The 15,974-nt window shown below is 50.2% G+C and overlaps 1 protein-coding gene and 1 long non-coding RNA gene across 5 annotated transcripts; one reads left to right on the forward strand and one right to left on the reverse strand.

Annotated features, from left to right (window-relative positions):
• Positions 1–1,120: 1,120 nt before the first annotated feature.
• Positions 1,121–3,931, reverse strand: LOC102546455 (uncharacterized). Of its 2 annotated transcripts, XR_354335.5 has the most exons (3): positions 3,649–3,931; positions 2,856–2,971; positions 1,121–2,606 (listed from the first exon to the last, which is right to left on the reverse strand). It is a non-coding gene; the product is annotated as an uncharacterized LOC102546455 (long non-coding RNA). The 2 variants fall into 2 exon arrangements; XR_010066669.1 differs by having other exon boundaries at positions 1,121–2,971.
• Positions 3,932–4,162: 231 nt separating this feature from the next.
• Positions 4,163–15,581, forward strand: Paqr7 (progestin and adipoQ receptor family member 7). Of its 3 annotated transcripts, none has more exons than NM_001415929.1 (2): positions 4,163–4,227; positions 13,496–15,581. In NM_001415929.1, the coding sequence occupies exon 2, from the start codon at positions 13,505–13,507 to the stop codon at positions 14,540–14,542; it is 1,038 nt and encodes a 345-aa protein (NP_001402858.1). In that variant the 5' UTR covers positions 4,163–4,227; positions 13,496–13,504; the 3' UTR covers positions 14,543–15,581. The 3 variants fall into 3 exon arrangements, with proteins under 3 accessions (NP_001402858.1, XP_038965971.1, XP_038965970.2); XM_039110043.2 differs by lacking the exon at positions 4,163–4,227 and adding an exon at positions 5,633–13,262; XM_039110042.2 differs by lacking the exon at positions 4,163–4,227 and adding an exon at positions 5,633–6,990.
• Positions 15,582–15,974: the final 393 nt, after the last annotated feature.

Raw genomic sequence — 15,974 nt, forward strand, 5'->3', positions numbered from 1 at the left:
TCTCTCTCTCTCTCTCTCTCTCTCACACACACACACACTGTTAAAACATTAATTTAAAGTAACAATCCCAGGGGTTGGGGATTTGGCTCAGTGGTAGAGCACTTGCCTAGCAAGTGCAAGGCCCTGGGTTCGGTCCCCAGCTCCGGAAAAAAACAAAAAACAAAACAAAACAAAAAAAAATAAAGTAACAAACAATCCTTTCCTCTAGAGCGACATCTAAGACCCTCTCTCATGGGCTGCCCCGGGTGGTGTTGCCCATATTGTGAGAACAAACTATGCCCCGTTTATTGTTTCCACCCTGGTGTCTCTGATGTTGGTAGCGATTGGTCTTTGACTTGGGACAGAAGGCGGCAAAAGTGGGCACATTCCCTCTTGGTGGCCTCGTGGTGTCTGACAAGAGTGACAATCTCCTCCGAAGCCTGAGAGGTCCCCAGTATTTGTGCTGAACAAATACATGGTAAAAGGCTGGGGCTAAGACGGCTCTCGTTCTAGAGTGGGGCTCTCTCCTTCCAACTCATCTGAATCATCAACATGGTGTCCTGTGCTGGAGCTGACAGGCTCCGGAGAACTATGCAGAATGCCTTTGGGAAGCCCCAGGGCGCAGAGGCCAGGGTCCATCTTGGCCAGGTCAGCATGGCTATCTGCCCTAGGCTACAGAATAAAGACCATGTGACTGAGGCCCTGCAGAGAGCCAGGCTCTCCGGCAGCAGCAACAGATCTGCATCTCAGAGGTGGGGCTCTATTAAGTTTAATGCAGATGAATTTGAAGACTTAGTACAGACGTTCTCAGTCTGTAGGTCATGACCCCTGTGTGTGGGGGTGGGGGGTGGAGCAACCCGACCCTTTCACAGGAGTCCCTTAAGACCATCGGAACACACAGATAATTATGCTGGGGTCCACACAGCATGAGGAACTGTGTTAAAGGGTTATGGTGTCAGGAAGGTTGAGAACCGCTGATAAGAGGCAGCTCATCTCTGATGGCTGTTGGGCTCAGATATATCCCCACTTGTGGTGTCCCAGACAGACAGTGGGCCCTGCACTCCGGAAGACTTCCAGTGAGCTGAGTCCTACACCCTACAATGTTCAATTGTCAACCTTACACCTAGAAAAAACAGGGAAATACCATGTGGCATTTATTGAGTAGCTCCTGCAGGCCAGGCCATGTGAGCACTTTTATGATTTAGTCTCCTCACAAGAACTCTGTGGAGAGTCCCCATCCCCACCCCCACCCCTGTTTCTCTCCATGGGGGTGTATTTAGAAAGGGTATGCAACTTGCTTATGGTGACATAGTTGGTACATTGCAGAGCTCACAAATGTGCGACCTTGTTGGGGACATTGCAGGCACCACCTGTCCATTCTTTCTCTCAGCGTGAGCACCTTAAAGCCTTTTCGTGTTAAATCCGAGTTCAGAGCCTGGCTTCTGAGGCCTGTTGACTTCTGTTGGGGCCTCGAGGGAGGCCGCCTAGGCCTCCAACCTCACTGGAAACCTTCTTCCTAGGATCTGAGACAACAGCTGGATAACACACAGTTACCCACAAGCCCCCAGGGTCCTGAGCCTAAAGGATTCTGGGGGGCGGGGGAGGGGAGATGCTGTGCTTCTGGACCATCGAGGCCTTGCTTCCACCCAAGGGCCTGAACTGAACTGTGGGAGGTGTGTTCTCAGCGTTGCTTTCCTGCTGCCTGGGCTGAGCCAGAAGTTGCTACATAGCAGGACTGTGAAGGAAATGCTGGGGTTACTCCTTAATACCATCCCTGTGCCACAAGATAAGAGCGGCTTGCATCCAAGCCCTGTGCTAGGCGACTGGACAGCCTTGAGAAGGTTGCGCTCTGGAACCTATTTCCTCGGCCACAGACAAAGATGGTGACAGAGCATGGAGCTGACAGGCAGTGAAGAAGCCCTGTCCTCACTGAACCACTGGGCTCTCAGAGGGTCATGGCTAAATGACGTCTCTCCTGGGCCACTTGGTAGAGCCTGAGCCCGACACATCTACGGCCTGAGTTGGGATGCATCTTTCCCAGCTCTGCGTTCTACCCATAAAACAGCGGCCATCACATTCACCTCAAAGGAATGTTCAAAGTTTAAACAAGGTCAATAAGAAGGCCCCATCTCTGGGCTGGAGAGATGGCTCAGTGGTTAAGAGCACCCGACTGCTCTTCCAGAGGTCATGAGTTCAATTCCCAGCAACCACATGGTGGCTCACAGCCATCTGTAAAGAGATCCGATCCTCTCTTCTGGTGTATCTGAAGACAGCTACAGTGTACTTATATATAATAAATGAATAAATCTTTAAAAAAAAAAAAAAAAAAAAAAGAAGGCCCCATCTCTGCCCAGAGCTCACTTCTCCCGAGCATAGAGTGGCAGACACAGTACCTGTTTCAGAGGGTTGTTTGGATCGAGAGAGGTTGCCATAGCAACCGTTTGGCTCACATGCCAAGAACATTAAGTATAAATTGTGGATATTAAAACAAGTTAAGTGGGGGACAGGATGTGGTGGTGTATACTGGTGACCTCAGCGCTTAGGAGGTGGAACCAGGAGGATCAGGAACTTAAAGCCAGCCTTTGCTTCATTTGCGACTTCCAGGCAGAAGCTGCATGAGACTCTGTCTTTAAAAACATACAAATGAACAAAAATAAATAAATAAATAAATAAATAAATAAATAAATAAATAAATAAATATACCACCGCTGACAAAGCCCAAACCAACCCGAAACAAAGAATCAAAGCAACACGAGCTAGTTCTTCCTTCCAAAAATAGAAGCCCAGTCCAACCCCTCTTCTAAGTCCTCAGTGTTTGTTTTGTTTTGTTTGAGACTGCAATTTCTTTGTATAACCCTGGCTGTCCTGGAACTCACTCTATAGAGCAGGCTGGCCGGGAACTCAGAGATCCTCTGCCTCTGCCTCTGGCTCCTGAGTGCTGGGATCAAAGGCGTGTACCACCGCTGTCTGCAGTCTTTCACTTTTATTCATCCTGTTGAGACAGAGTAACCTTATGTTGCCCAGGCTGGCCAAACAATCCTACTGCCTCAGCCTCCAGAGTAGTAGGCCTGGGATGGCAGGCCTGTTGCCTTGCCCCATGGATTTAGGAAATGTGGGGTTGTCTGAATTTGTTGAATGAGAGGCCAATTTTACACAATTCTCTTAAGATAATATGCTTCATCACAGTACAGAGTGAAATTTTGCAGCTGACCTAAGCCTAACCACCTTGCCCAGAGGTACTGTCTCCGTAATACTGAGGCCCAGAGAGCAAGGTTTGTCCAAGGTCACATGGTGAGCTGGGGTAGCACCAGGCTCCAATTCTGTTAATGTGTCAGGGCTCCAGACTCAAGAGTTCATTAAGGGCAGAGCCCTGACACCCACCAATCCGGCCTAGTCACTCAAGACCCAGTTTGGTACTCCATTTTTGTTAGGTATGGGTATCCGGAACACCACGGGAAGGGGCAGGCATATGAAACACTGAAAGCCAGCATTTACTGGAGGCATAGCTTGCCTTTAAACCCCGTTGGGCTGGGGTTGGGGATTTAGCTCAGAAGCACAAGGCCCTGGGTTCGGTCCTCAGCTCCATTACAAAACAACAACAACAACAACAAACAAAAAACAAAACAAAACAAACAAACAAACAAAACCCCAACCCATTGGGCTGTTCACCTTTTTTGCTGCGCCCACCCCTGGAAGAGGTGACCACGGGGAGTGGTTGTTTTGATGGAGATCTAGACAAACCAGGACAAGGAAAATGTCAGAGATCATGGGATGAGCCTTTGATAAGCCAGATAGCCCAGCTTGGGACGCAGTTCCTCAGGCAGAGTGGCATCTGGATGACAGTAGCAGAAGGATGACAGGTATGTGCTGAGCTTGAGCTGGTCTCAGAGCACTTGTTAGGACACTCCTCCGGTTGTCTTAAAACAATCACAGACTGAAGCTTGCGTTTTTGGGGAAGTGGAAAAACTCCTCAGGAGTCTGCGGTCCATTCCTGAGCCTAGCTTCTCTGGGCCTCCTATTTTCAGACTATACTGTGACCGTAGGAGGTCCCGGGATGCGTCAGGGAGTGACCCCTCCTGCAGACTGAGCTTGCATAACGCCAAGCGGGAAGCTGCAGACTGGCGGAGGCCGCTGAGCGCCGGGTGCCCAGCGCCGCCCTCCCGGTCCGGGGCGTGGCCGCTGCCTCTTTATCTGCGACTCCAGCGGCAAGGACGCAGCAGACAGCTCCCAGCTCTGCTCTGACCACAGGTGAGACTGCTCTTGGAGATTCCGAGGCTGGGCTGGGCTGGGCTGAGAGTAGAGAAGTTTTCCGGTGGGCACGCGGGTTGGGAGGGTGTGCTCCTAGCTAGCTCTGCATGCGTGCGGTGCGCAGTGGCGGAAGTGGGCAGGTGGTGGAAGTTGGGGCGAGGCCGAAGACAGCAGGACCCTGACAGCCGGACTGTTATGTAGGGGAACACCTCGCGGTAGGGGTGGGGAGAGGTCGCCAAGGGAATCAGCTATAAGGAGGGCACAGGAAGAAGCAAAGTCTGAGGTCATCCCCGGGAGGACAGGAGGAGCAATGGGGGTCACTGTAGCGGGGAGTGGGGAGAGCAGAAGGATTATGGGAGGACCCGAGGTAGTGTGTCATGGACAAGGTGGATCAGGGCTAGAGCATAGCCTATGAGCTTGTGGAATGGGGAGAATACTTGAGTGTAGTCTGCAAAAGGTAGGTATAGGAGACGCCTGTGCAGGATCACACCCACGGAACAACCCCACGGGCTGTGTGCTTGCATTCTAGGAGCTAGGTGAGCTCCTAGGGGCAAGAGGGAGCAGGGGTGGAGGTGTGTGTGTGTGGGGGGGGTGTAGATCTTTCTGGGGAACCCCAAGAAAAGCTTTAGGGAGGTGGGAGGGCCACCAGGCCAGAATATTGGACCCCTTCCCTAGCGTCAAGAAAGCCAGATTGCCCTAAGAAGGAAAAGAGACAAGGCCACACCATCGCCCTCAGCCTTAACCTGGGAGGTTTTCTCCTAGCAGCCCCTGCAGCATCTTAGGCAGCCTCGGGCTATACGCTGAGAGGTTTGGTGGATTCTTCAAGCTGGACTGTTCTTGTTGGGTACCCAGGACACCATGTTGAAGCTCTCCCCTTTCGGGTGCTCTCCTTGGAGCCGTGGGGGTGTCTGAGCTTTGGGGAAGAATTTCCTTAAATTTCCATTCTGACCACGTTTCTGAGTACAAACAGAGACCCACCATGCAGAGTCAAACACAAGTGGTTTCTGTTCAGTCCTGGAAGACAGGGAGGTAGCTTTTTCTTTTAATTGGTTGAGCTGAATTGGAGACTTGCAAAGAGGGAGGTGACCTGGTTGCTGAGAGATCCGAAGGCCTGCCAGGGCTTGTCCAATCTACATTCATCCACACTGGGTACCCAGAAGTTGCCTGGAGCCCTGTTTCTGGAGTAAGGCTTAAACAAATGTTGGCATTATCTTTCTTCTGGGCCTGGATCACCCGATGTACCTGCGGCTTGAAGCTGTGCAGAGACATGTGGGAAAGTAGCTACTGGAGGTGACTGATGTAGTCCCAAACCACAACCATTTGGTGTCCTCCATGGCTTTCCTTTCCTCAGGCCCCCTCTGGAGGATTTGCCTCCCACAGTCACAATAGTAACTCTGACTAGACTTCTTATTGCTATTCTTTATCTTGTGTAGATGGGAGTCTTGGTGTTTTTCCCACATGGGCCTTGAACTCCTGGGTTCAAGTTATTTTCCCTTCTGTCCCCAAGTGGCTATTAACTTATTTTTGAAGCAGGATCTTAGTATGTAGGCCAGGCAGGCTTCGAGTAGCACTTCTACCTCGCCTCCAAATTGCTAGGGTTCGTTCTTTCTTTCTCTCTCTCTCACTCTCTCTCTCTCTTTCTTTCTTTCTTTTTCCTTCTTTCCTTCTTCCTTCCTTCTTTTCTTCCTTTCCTTTCCTTTTCTCTCTTTATTTTTTCCTTCCTTCCTTCCTTCTTTTTCTTCCTTTCCTTTCTTTTTTTTTTTTTTTTCTGGAAGCAGGGTTTCTCTGTGTAGCTCTTGGCTGTCAGAGCAGACTAGCCTTAAACTCAGGAACTCAGAGATCTGCCTGCCTCTGCTTCCCGAATGCTGGGATTAAAGGCAGGAGACACCACTCTCTGGCCAAGGATTATTTAATTTTTAACGGGATCATGGAAACATGAAAAATTATGTGTGCATGGTGGAACGCACCTGTAATCCCAGCAGTCAGGAGGCAGAGGCAGGGGAATCAGGATTTGAAGGCCAGTCTGAGCAACACGGTGAGATCCTGTGTGTGAAAAGGACAGAGAGGGCCGAGCCAGTAAAACGTTTGCTGGGTTGGTATGAGAACCGAGTATGACCCTCCGGCACTCACATGAAAAGCCTGTCACAGCAGGGCTGAGGTAGACCTTAGGAGACTCCTCGGCCAGTCAGTCTAGCCCAATTGGTGACCTCCAAGTTGGACGAGAGACCCTGCCTCAAAATAAGGTGGAATGTGGTAGAGGTCCTGACAGACCTCTGTCTTCACAGAGACTCACATGTGGGCGTCGTGCATACAATGGGCACGCATAAGGGCGTGCATACACAAGGGCATGTATACACATGTGCGCACCCACAGAAAAAGAAAGGCAGAAGGAAGAAAGCAAAGAAAGAAGAATAAATAAAGGAGAGGGGGAAAAAAGAAGGAAGGGAGAAGAGACATTTGTACATTGTGTGATTTCTGAATCCTGGTTTTGTTCTCTATCTAATGAGGCCAAACCTTGTTCTCCATGGAGAGATAAATAATCTTTAGGAGAGCATGCCGAACAGTCTGAACGCAAAGCAACAACGAATGTTTTACACGCCAAGGACGGGAAGAAGTGCGGGGAAAACCAAGCCTTCTGACCCTGGTTGTTTTGTGAGGCCTGAAGCAGCGTCTGAGAGCTGAGGAACAGCCAGGCTAATTTGCTAAATATTTTGCAGGCCTAGAATATGGATGGAATGTCACAGGGCCTCAGCACCCTTCGAAGTAGGTGGATTCATTTTTTTCCTCCCTTAAAAAAAGGAGCCAAAGTGCAAGGGCCTTTTCCAGCGCTTATGTGGTTGAGCGAGGAGATCCCAACAAAAGCAGTAGAGGCCCAGGGCCAGTAGTGAGCACCGAGCGATGACAGTTTTTGAAGAGCCCAGTGGTAGCTCTTTTTAGCCTCCCAGGAAACCAGCTCAGGGAGGTAAAGGAAGTCTCAGGAAGTTACCAAGCTAGGAAGTCCCAGACTTCAGATTCCAGCCCCACACAAAACCCAGACTTTCAGTCTTCTTCAGGGTTGAGTTGTAGGCGCTCACCCTTCAGACAGTGGCCCTGTCTTTTTCACAGCAGCCCTTTGGCTTGCTTCCTTCCACAGGCATCCATGTGGGTGAAATATCAGAATATCTGTGGGTGAATATCTGTGTTCTCTGTTCTGTGGGGTGGCCTGGTGGCTGGAAGTTAGTAAGCATTGGTTGAAAACTGAGCATGGAGGGGCCAGGCTTGCCCTCTCCAAATACCACTAAGAGGTATGTGAACTCATTCCGGGAGGAATTAGAGTCGATGAACCTTGGAAGAAAAGGTGAAGAGGGTGACCTAGAGTTTGGGTAAAGAGAGGCTTGAGAAGGTAGACTGGAGAAGGTGGGTGGGTGACCAGAATGCTTCTCTTGGCAACCTATGTTTTTTTTTTTTTTTTTTGGTTCTTTTTTTCGGAGTTGGGGACCGAACCCAGGGCCTTGCGCTTCCTAGGTAAGCGCTCTACCACTGAGCTAAATCCCCAGCCCCAACCTATGTTTTTTTAAAGATGTATTTTATTTTATGTGTGTTTCTGCATGTAGGGTTTGTGCACACATGAGTGCAGATGCCAATAGAGTTTAGAAGATGGCATCAGAGCCCCCCTGGAGCTGGAATTACAGGCAGTTATACCCTGTGGGTACTGGGACCCGAACTCAGGTCTTCTGCGAGCAGCATACACTTAGCTACTAAAGCACCTCTCCAGCCCAAGGCGGTTTATCTTTTGGGCTGCCTGCTTACAGTTTGCCCTCTAGTGCCCTATAGATCCATGGTAGGGCAGCTGGGGTTAAGACTCCTTCCCTGGGGAAGTCACTTCCCAGCCACCTTTTCTGGGTCTGTGGACAAGTGCCAATTTTCAGAATTCAGATTCCTCCTGCAATCCGGAAGTATTGTCCTGGCTGCTCCTCGCTGAGAACAACTTAATGATTAAATAGGTCAGTGTCCTCAGGAGTACCAACTCTAGCTAAACTTCCCTGGTCCTTAAATGTGTCCCCACAAATCAGGTGTGTCAGGGGACAGTTGACCACTTCCCTCCCCAAGACAGGGTCTAATGCAGCCCAGGCTGGCCTTGTACTTGCTATATAGCTAAGGATGACCCTCAATTGCTGATCCTCCTGCCTCCACCTCCCAAGTGCTGAGATTACAGGTGGGTGCCAGCACACTAGGCTACGATACAGTTGTTTTTCTAACCCTCCCCCCAGATCCACTGGCACAGATTGAAGGGCTTTTGTATTTGTTATGATGCTGGGTGGGACCTTGGGCCTTGTGCCGGCCAAGGCCACACTCCCAGCTTAATGACAGATTTTTTTTTTCCGTTTGTTTGTTTTTGTTTTCTTTTTATTTTTTTAAATTGGATTTTTTTTAAAATTTACATCTCAAATGTTATCCCTTTTCCCGGTTTCCCATCCATAAACCCCCTATCCCATCCTCCTCCTCCCGTTTAAGGACAGCTTTTTAAAGAATTCCCCTCAAGCTAGCCACAGGCTGTGATTTCTCTGATCACTTTAGTAGTCGTAAAAATGGCAGCAGTGATTTACTGAGCCTCTAAATGGGGCTCAAACTTAGTTCCAGCCATTTAAATATCAGCAGCAATTTCTTTATCTTTTTTTTAAATATTTATTTATTTAATGAATATAAGCACACTGTAGCTGTCTTCAGACACATCAGAAGAGGGCATCGGATCCCATTACAGATGGTTGTGAGCCACCATGTGGTTGCTGGGAATTGAACTCAGGACCTCTGGAAGAGCAGTCAGTGCTCTTAGCCACTGAGCCATTTCTCCAGCCCCAGTCAGCAGCAATTTCTAAGGTGTGCACTTTTATCTTTCCCACAAGGGAGCCAAGAACCAGAGAGTCCTTTTTTTTTTTTCTTAAAGATTTATTTATTTACTCTATTTATGTGAGTACACTGTCACTGTCTTCAGACACACCAGAAGAGGACATCAGATCCCATTACAGATGGTTTATGAACCACCATGTGGTTGCTGGGATTTGAACTCAGGACCTCTGGAAGAGCAGTCAGTGCTCTTAACCGCTGAGCCATCTCTCCAGCCCTTACCCTTTTATTCTTAACTCCTCTTCTGATTCCTGCTGAATCAGCCAAGAGCACCTGCTGTCCTCCTGGACCCTAGACGCTTGGGACCAGTTGGCTCCGCTCTTCTTTTGTTGTGTGAACTTGTGTACGCCACAGCTCTCCAGATAGCACCATACTCCTGTCATGGAGGTGTTGTCTGTGACTGAGGCCTGACTGGGAGGGCACATGTGGAGCCTGGATTTTACTAGTGTGGGAGTCAGTAAGAAAGGGAGGAGGATGGCATCTTTAGTCCCACCTTCCTATGACATCACACAAGACACCTCCAGATCCTTGGAAGCCCCAGCCTTAGGGTCCCTTGTCTGTGCAAGTGCCACTAGCACTGAGCATTCGGTGATTTTGTACCGTCCCACAGCAGATATCATTGGGTTCCAGGATCCAGGGAGATACCCCCAGGTTCCCAGTGTAGGTTGAGAGGCCTAGTGGGAGGTGGTGGCATTATGCTGAGCTGGCTTTCCAGGCTAGGCAGGGCCTGGCTGCTTGATTGGCAGACCATTCTGGATGCCCTAGGGCCTCTCTCCACAGTCAGCTCTTTCCGTTGGCCCAAGCTTGACCTCTGATTCTGGTTTCTCAGGTGGGTCTCTGAGTTTATGGCCAGCCTGGTCTACAGAGCTAGGCAGAGAAACCCTGTCTTGAAAAACAAGAGTGTCCAGGTTTTCAGGCAGAGCACCGGTTCCCTGGGCATGCTCTCTCCCACTTCCTCTGGCCTTAAGTAAGAACCTCTTTATCTCTCTGGGGTGCACCTTATGTAACAACTAATTGGGGACTAGTGCTTACCTCCCAGGGAACTGATTATAAAAAGACAGTGAAGAATGAACAGATAGAGAGAGCTGTTTGGTTTCACCTGGCTTCACCATGCGGTCATGACTGGGGAAGGAGGCCTAAGCCACGTAAACTTGACATATGTAGGGCTCAACAAAGCTGAGTAGATTTTGCTATTGGACTCCCCAGAGCCTATGGTGACATTGGGAGGGTCCAGGAGTGAGAGACAGAGCCTAGGAGTGGACTTAACAGATCACAGGGAACCCAGGCAGTCAAGGGGGTAACTAGGTGTCCATAGGATCCATCCAGCTTCACTGTGCCCAGGGTAGAGAGGAAGCCTTGCTGTGTTGGTAGGGTCTAGGAGGAAACTCTCAGGTCTAGTGTCCTTGTGAGCCACACAAGATGTGTTCTGAGGCCTATTCTGCCCCTGCAGACAAAAGACCAATGGAGGCCACGTTGTTATGGCTAAAGTCCATTCTCTTGAGAAGAGGGAGAAGCCCTGGGTGGAGATTGTTAATAGTCCTTGTTAATAGGTCATCTGAAGGATTCCTGAGTCTGTGTTGAGTCAGGCTCTCTGAGGTGAAGGAATCAGAAGAGCCCCATTTGTGCTCCCGAAGGCTAAGGAGCCCCCATGTACAGAGGTGTGTGACTGATCCAAGTTTGGCAGCCTAGAGAGTGGGTGTTTAGGGAGGGAGGGCAGGTTTGGGGCAGGTCCTGATGCCACCTGCACACATCACACTCTTGAATTGTGTATGCATCTCCTGGGTGGCCTGGGGGTAGAGGCAGTGAGGCTCACACAGTCTTGGCTGGGGCAACGGTATCTTTGGCTGGCATCTGGTGCTCCATGGACAGAGTCTAGAAAGCTTGATCAGGGAGTTGTCTGGCAGATATCAAGAGATGAAGGTGGTGTCTGAGGGTTACCATGGCAGTGGTGAGCTCCGGGCCCAAGCAGCTTGGGGAGGAAAGGATTTATTTGGTTTATGCTTCCACATATAACAGTTCATTTTCACAGGCGGTCAGGACAGGAACTCACTCAGGGCAGGGACCTAGAGGCAGAGGGCATGGAGGGATGCTGCTTGCTGGCTTGCTCAGCCTGCTTTCTTATAGAACCCAGCCCACGGACGCCCCCACCCACAATTGGCTGGGCCTTCCCTCATTAATTACTAATTAAGAAAATGCTTTCTAGGCTTGCCTCCATTCCAATTTCACAGGGGCGTTTTCTCAATTGAGGCTCCTGTTTTCAAGTTGATAGAAAACTAGCCAGCACAGATTGATAAACCTGGATTAAGGAGCAGGCAGCAGGCAAATGCGCCGTGTTTATTAAAGGAATGACACATGGCACCTGTCACTCTTTCTTCAACTTTTTTTTTCTTCTTTGTCATAAAGTACTTGACAAAGACGAGTCAAGTGAGGAAGGGTTTGATTTGGGCTCACAGTTCGAGGGTGCACAGTCCACCGAGGTTGGGAGGACACCGAGGTGTGCACTTCAGGCAGGTGGTCACATTGTACCCGGTCAGGAAGCAGAAAGAAAGGAAGGCTGGTGTGAAGTGCCTTTCTCTCACTCCTTTTTGGAAATGTCTTTTTTTTTTTAATTGGAAATATAATTTTTTTTTGGGTTCTTTTTTTCAGAGCTGGGGACCGAACCCAGGGCCTTGCGCTTCCTAGGCAAGCGCTCTACCACTGAGCTAAATCCCCAACCCCGGAAATATAATTTTTTAATACAATGTATTCTAATTATGGTTTCCCCTCCCACAACTCCTCCCTGATCCTCCCCACTTCCCCACTCACCCCAGACAACATCCTTTCTTTCTCTCACTAGAATATAAACAGTCATCTATAATAATAATAATAATAATAATAATAATAATAATAAACTAGATTAGAACAAAACATACAAACAAACAAACAACAACAGCAACAAACCAAAGAAAAACTAGAAGAAACACAGAGATGCTGAGACACACACAGAGAAAAGTCAGAAAAAATAAAATAAAACCAGAGACCATAATATATAAGCAAAAAATATGTAGGAGGTGAGGAGAAGCTCAGACAAAGCATTGTGAGACAAAAACAAAAACAAGACAAGGCAAAAACAAAGACCTCTGCTCTTTAAAAGAAAAGGAAAGAAAAAAAGGGCCGTTTTATGTTGGCCATCCACTGCTGGGCCTGGGGCCTGCCCCTAAGTATGGTTTGTGTACCCAGTGAGACTTCACTGGAGAAAACTAACTTTTCCTTTACAAGCAGTATCAGTTGGAGATAGCTTCTGGGTTAGGCATGTGGGGTTCTGTTTAACCCCCCCCCCCGTATTCTACCCTAATCTGGCTTAGATTCGTGCAGGCGTTGGGTATGCAGTCAGGGTCTCTGTGAGTTCAAACCCCAGGGGCACAGGTCGGGAGGATGTTGCAGGTTTCCCTTGAATCTAATTCTAGATAAACCAGGTTTAATCCCTCGTCCTGGAACTCAGAGCTTGGGACTGCACCTGTCCTGATTCCCACCTAGCCTACGTCACACCCCAGACCAACTTCCTTCCCTTTTTAGTCCACAAAGTATGGAGACGAACTGCCCCAGCCTCTGAGCTCACAGCGACACACTTAACGCCCGTGTGAGGTATAACGGTTTGATGGTAGGCACTGAAGTAGAGAGGTCGGGGGTCAAAGAAGAAATAGGTTTTGAAGAATTAATAGGCGTCTGCTGAGCTGGCAAGGTGAGCAGGATGTCACAGTAGAGGCAACAGCATTGTGCAAAGTCGGGACTTGATGCAATGGCTGCAAATGTCTGGTATAGCTGAGATAAGGCACAGTCGCACTGGGGCTGGGTAGTAAGGCCAGAGGAGGAAGTGGGTGGGGCCGGGGGAGCAGGGGGTAGATTATGCAAAGGGAGGGGGAGTGGGCATTCCTGGTAGCTCTGGATGGGTTGTAGGTAGAGGTCATGGGTCTGTTAATAAGGGCGTTGTCACTCAGAGAGAACACGGATGGTGGCACAAGCTCCCGGGCTCAGAAAGCCTGTCTCCACATTCTGAGTTCAGCATGGCTCTACTTAAGCAGAGAAAAATAGTTAGGGCTGCTGTGTGGTGACTCTGCTAGAAAGTGACTGAGAGGCAGGACGCTTTATGAATGAGTGAACGAGGCCCTGAGGTGAGCATCTGCTGAATCAGGTCCCAGTTTGGAGAATGCAGGGAAGAGAGGTCGGGTTTTTTTGTTTTTAATTTATTCTTTTTTTTTAAGGGTGACTCCTTGATCCTCAAACTCAGCCTAATGACAGGGGATGGGAGAGGAGACAGTCTGGGGCATTAGAGCTTCAGGTAGAGACACAAGGGCTCAGACTTTGCCCAGCCCCTCTCTTCCAGTTTTCCTGACTTCTCTTCCAGGTCCCAGGCATGGCGATGGCAGTAGCCCAGAAGTTCAGCCACCTGCTGTCCAGCCTGTGGCACGTGGGCCAGAAGCCTCTGCAAGCAGAACCGGTGTTTACAGTGGACCGGGCCGAGGTGCCACGGCTCTTCTGGAAGCCGTACATCTATGCTGGCTACCGGCCGCTGCACCAGAACTGGTGTTTCTACTTCCGCACACTGTTCCAGCAGCACAACGAGGCTGTGAACGTGTGGACCCACCTCCTGGCGGCCCTGGCCCTGCTGCTGCGGCTGATCGTCTTGGCGGGGAGCGTGGACTTCTGGGAAGACCCTCACGCTCTGCCCCTCTTCATCATTGTCCTGGCCTCCTTCACCTATCTCTCCTTCAGTGCCCTGGCTCACCTCCTGCAGGCTAAATCGGAGTTCTGGCATTACAGCTTCTTCTTCTTGGACTATGTGGGTGTGGCCGTGTACCAGTTTGGCAGTGCCCTGGCACACTTTTACTATGCCATAGAGCCGTCCTGGCATGACAAGGTGCAGGCTATTTTCCTGCCCACCGCTGCCTTCCTGGCCTGGCTCTCCTGCGCTGGCTCCTGCTACAACAAGTACAGCCAGAAGCCAGGCCTGCTGGGGCGCTCTTTCCAGGAGGTGCCCTCGGCGCTGGCCTATGCGCTGGACATCAGCCCCGTGGTGCACCGCATCATAGTGTCTCCCCTCCCGGCCGAGGAGGATCCCGCCCTTCTGTATCACAAGTGCCAGGTGGTTTTCTTTCTTTTAGCTGCTGCGTTTTTCTCCACGGTTATGCCTGAGAGTTGGTTCCCCGGCAGCTGCCACATCTTTGGGCAGGGACACCAAGTTTTCCATGTCTTTTTGGTGCTGTGCACTTTAGCCCAGCTAGAAGCTGTGACGCTGGACTATCAGGCTCGGGGAGCCATCTATAAGCCTCTGCACGCCCGTTGGCCCCACAACTTCTTCGGTCTCTTCCTGCTCACCGTGGGCAGCAGCATCCTCACCGCGCTGCTCCTCAGTCAGCTGGTGCGGCGCAAACTCCATCAGAAGACCAAGTGAAAGCGAGTGGGTGGGAGCTGGCTGGGGTGAGAGACGATGCTAGGGACAAAAGCCTAGACTTGGCTCCAGATGGGAACAAGGCCTGGTAACGTCGATTATATTTGGCAGGCCACGACTCCCTGCATACAAACTCAGTGGCCAAAGTGGTGCTAGCCAATCCTTGGACCTGGGGATTGGCTGGGAGCCTCAGAGCCTTGCTCAATTCCCTGCCCTGGGAGGGGAAGAGTTGAGGGACTCCGGACCGCCCCTCCCTTGCCTCCTCTCAGAGCTGAGGGTTGAAGGTCGGCTTTGGTCACCACACTGGCTTGGGTTTTCCAGGTCGTTGGGTGAGAGGTAAGACTCAGGCCAGTGTCAAATTTGAGCAGAGAGGGGAGGGGAAGTCTTAGCAGCCACCACCTACCAGATCTCTCGGGTGGAGGGAAAAGAAACAGACCAAAAGATGGGTAGCATTTTAACTTTACTATCCCCTGCACCACAGCCTGGATCGTTGGGCTCCAGAGAGTCCCCAAAGACAAAAGATCCCCTCCACTGCCCATATCGCTGGGTCACAGCCCAGCCACAAAGCCTCACATCTAGCATTGGCCTGTTTTTTTTTTTTTCTTTTTTCTTTTTTTTCTTTTTTTTGGAGCTGGGGACCGAACCCAGGGCCTTGTGTTTGCTAGGCAAGCGCTCTACCGCTGAGCTAAATCCCCAACCCCTGGCCTGTATTTCTTGCACACTGTTTCCAGCCTCTCCCCGCAACTCATTTATGATTTTGTGCTATGTCTCCTTAGCTCACAGTTTCCGGGGGCTCCAGGCTTTAGAACCATTAGGAATTGTCAAGAAAAGCTCAAAGGCCAGACTCATCAGCACTGATGGGACCCTCGGAGCCTTGGGCTGGGAAGGGTGAAGGGTGAGGAGGAGTTCTCAGGCCGAGCTTAGAAGGGCTTTCAGGCAAGGGGGATGCAGATGCAGGGAGTTGCGGGGGAGGGGCCTGAGGCAAGATTGTTCCCGGGGATCCCTGAGATGCCCTAGATTCAATAAAATGACTATGACATTACTTCTTCTGTGTGTTCCAGGAGGGGCCCTGTTCACAGGAGGTGGTTTTGTTTTGTTGTTGCAGGAAGTTGTAGGGTACTGCGGGGGTGGATGTGGCGCCAGAGGGTTCCTGTTTCATTTTTACCTGAGGGTAGAACTGATGATGGGAAGCGCGCGCGATGTGTGTGTGTGTGTGTGTGTGTGTGTGTGTGTGTGTGTGTGTGTGTGTGTAATTATATTTGTATTTGGCATTTTGAGGGACTAAAGAGCAACCAGGTTTGCAGGCGTGGGAAACAGAGAGATCCTGTCTGGAAGTTAACAAAGGACTGGGAATCTAGCTCATGGACAGCCTTTGCCTGAGAGTTGCCAGTACTGTAGATGAATCAGTAAATGAATAGGACATAACCTTCCATTG

The sequence above is a fragment of the Rattus norvegicus genome, chromosome 5 (assembly GCF_036323735.1).
Source record: "Rattus norvegicus strain BN/NHsdMcwi chromosome 5, GRCr8, whole genome shotgun sequence".
In the NCBI taxonomy this organism is placed as follows: Eukaryota; Metazoa; Chordata; class Mammalia; order Rodentia; family Muridae; genus Rattus; species Rattus norvegicus.

Excerpts from the sequence above, each read along its gene's own strand:
- Paqr7 (XM_039110042.2), top strand. The coding sequence starts at position 6,958 with ATGGAATGTCACAGGGCCTCAGCACCCTTCGAA. Across the intron at positions 6,991-13,495 it reads GGGCCTCAGCACCCTTCGAA|GTCCCAGGCATGGCGATGGC; the intron begins GTAGGTGGATTC and ends CTTCTCTTCCAG.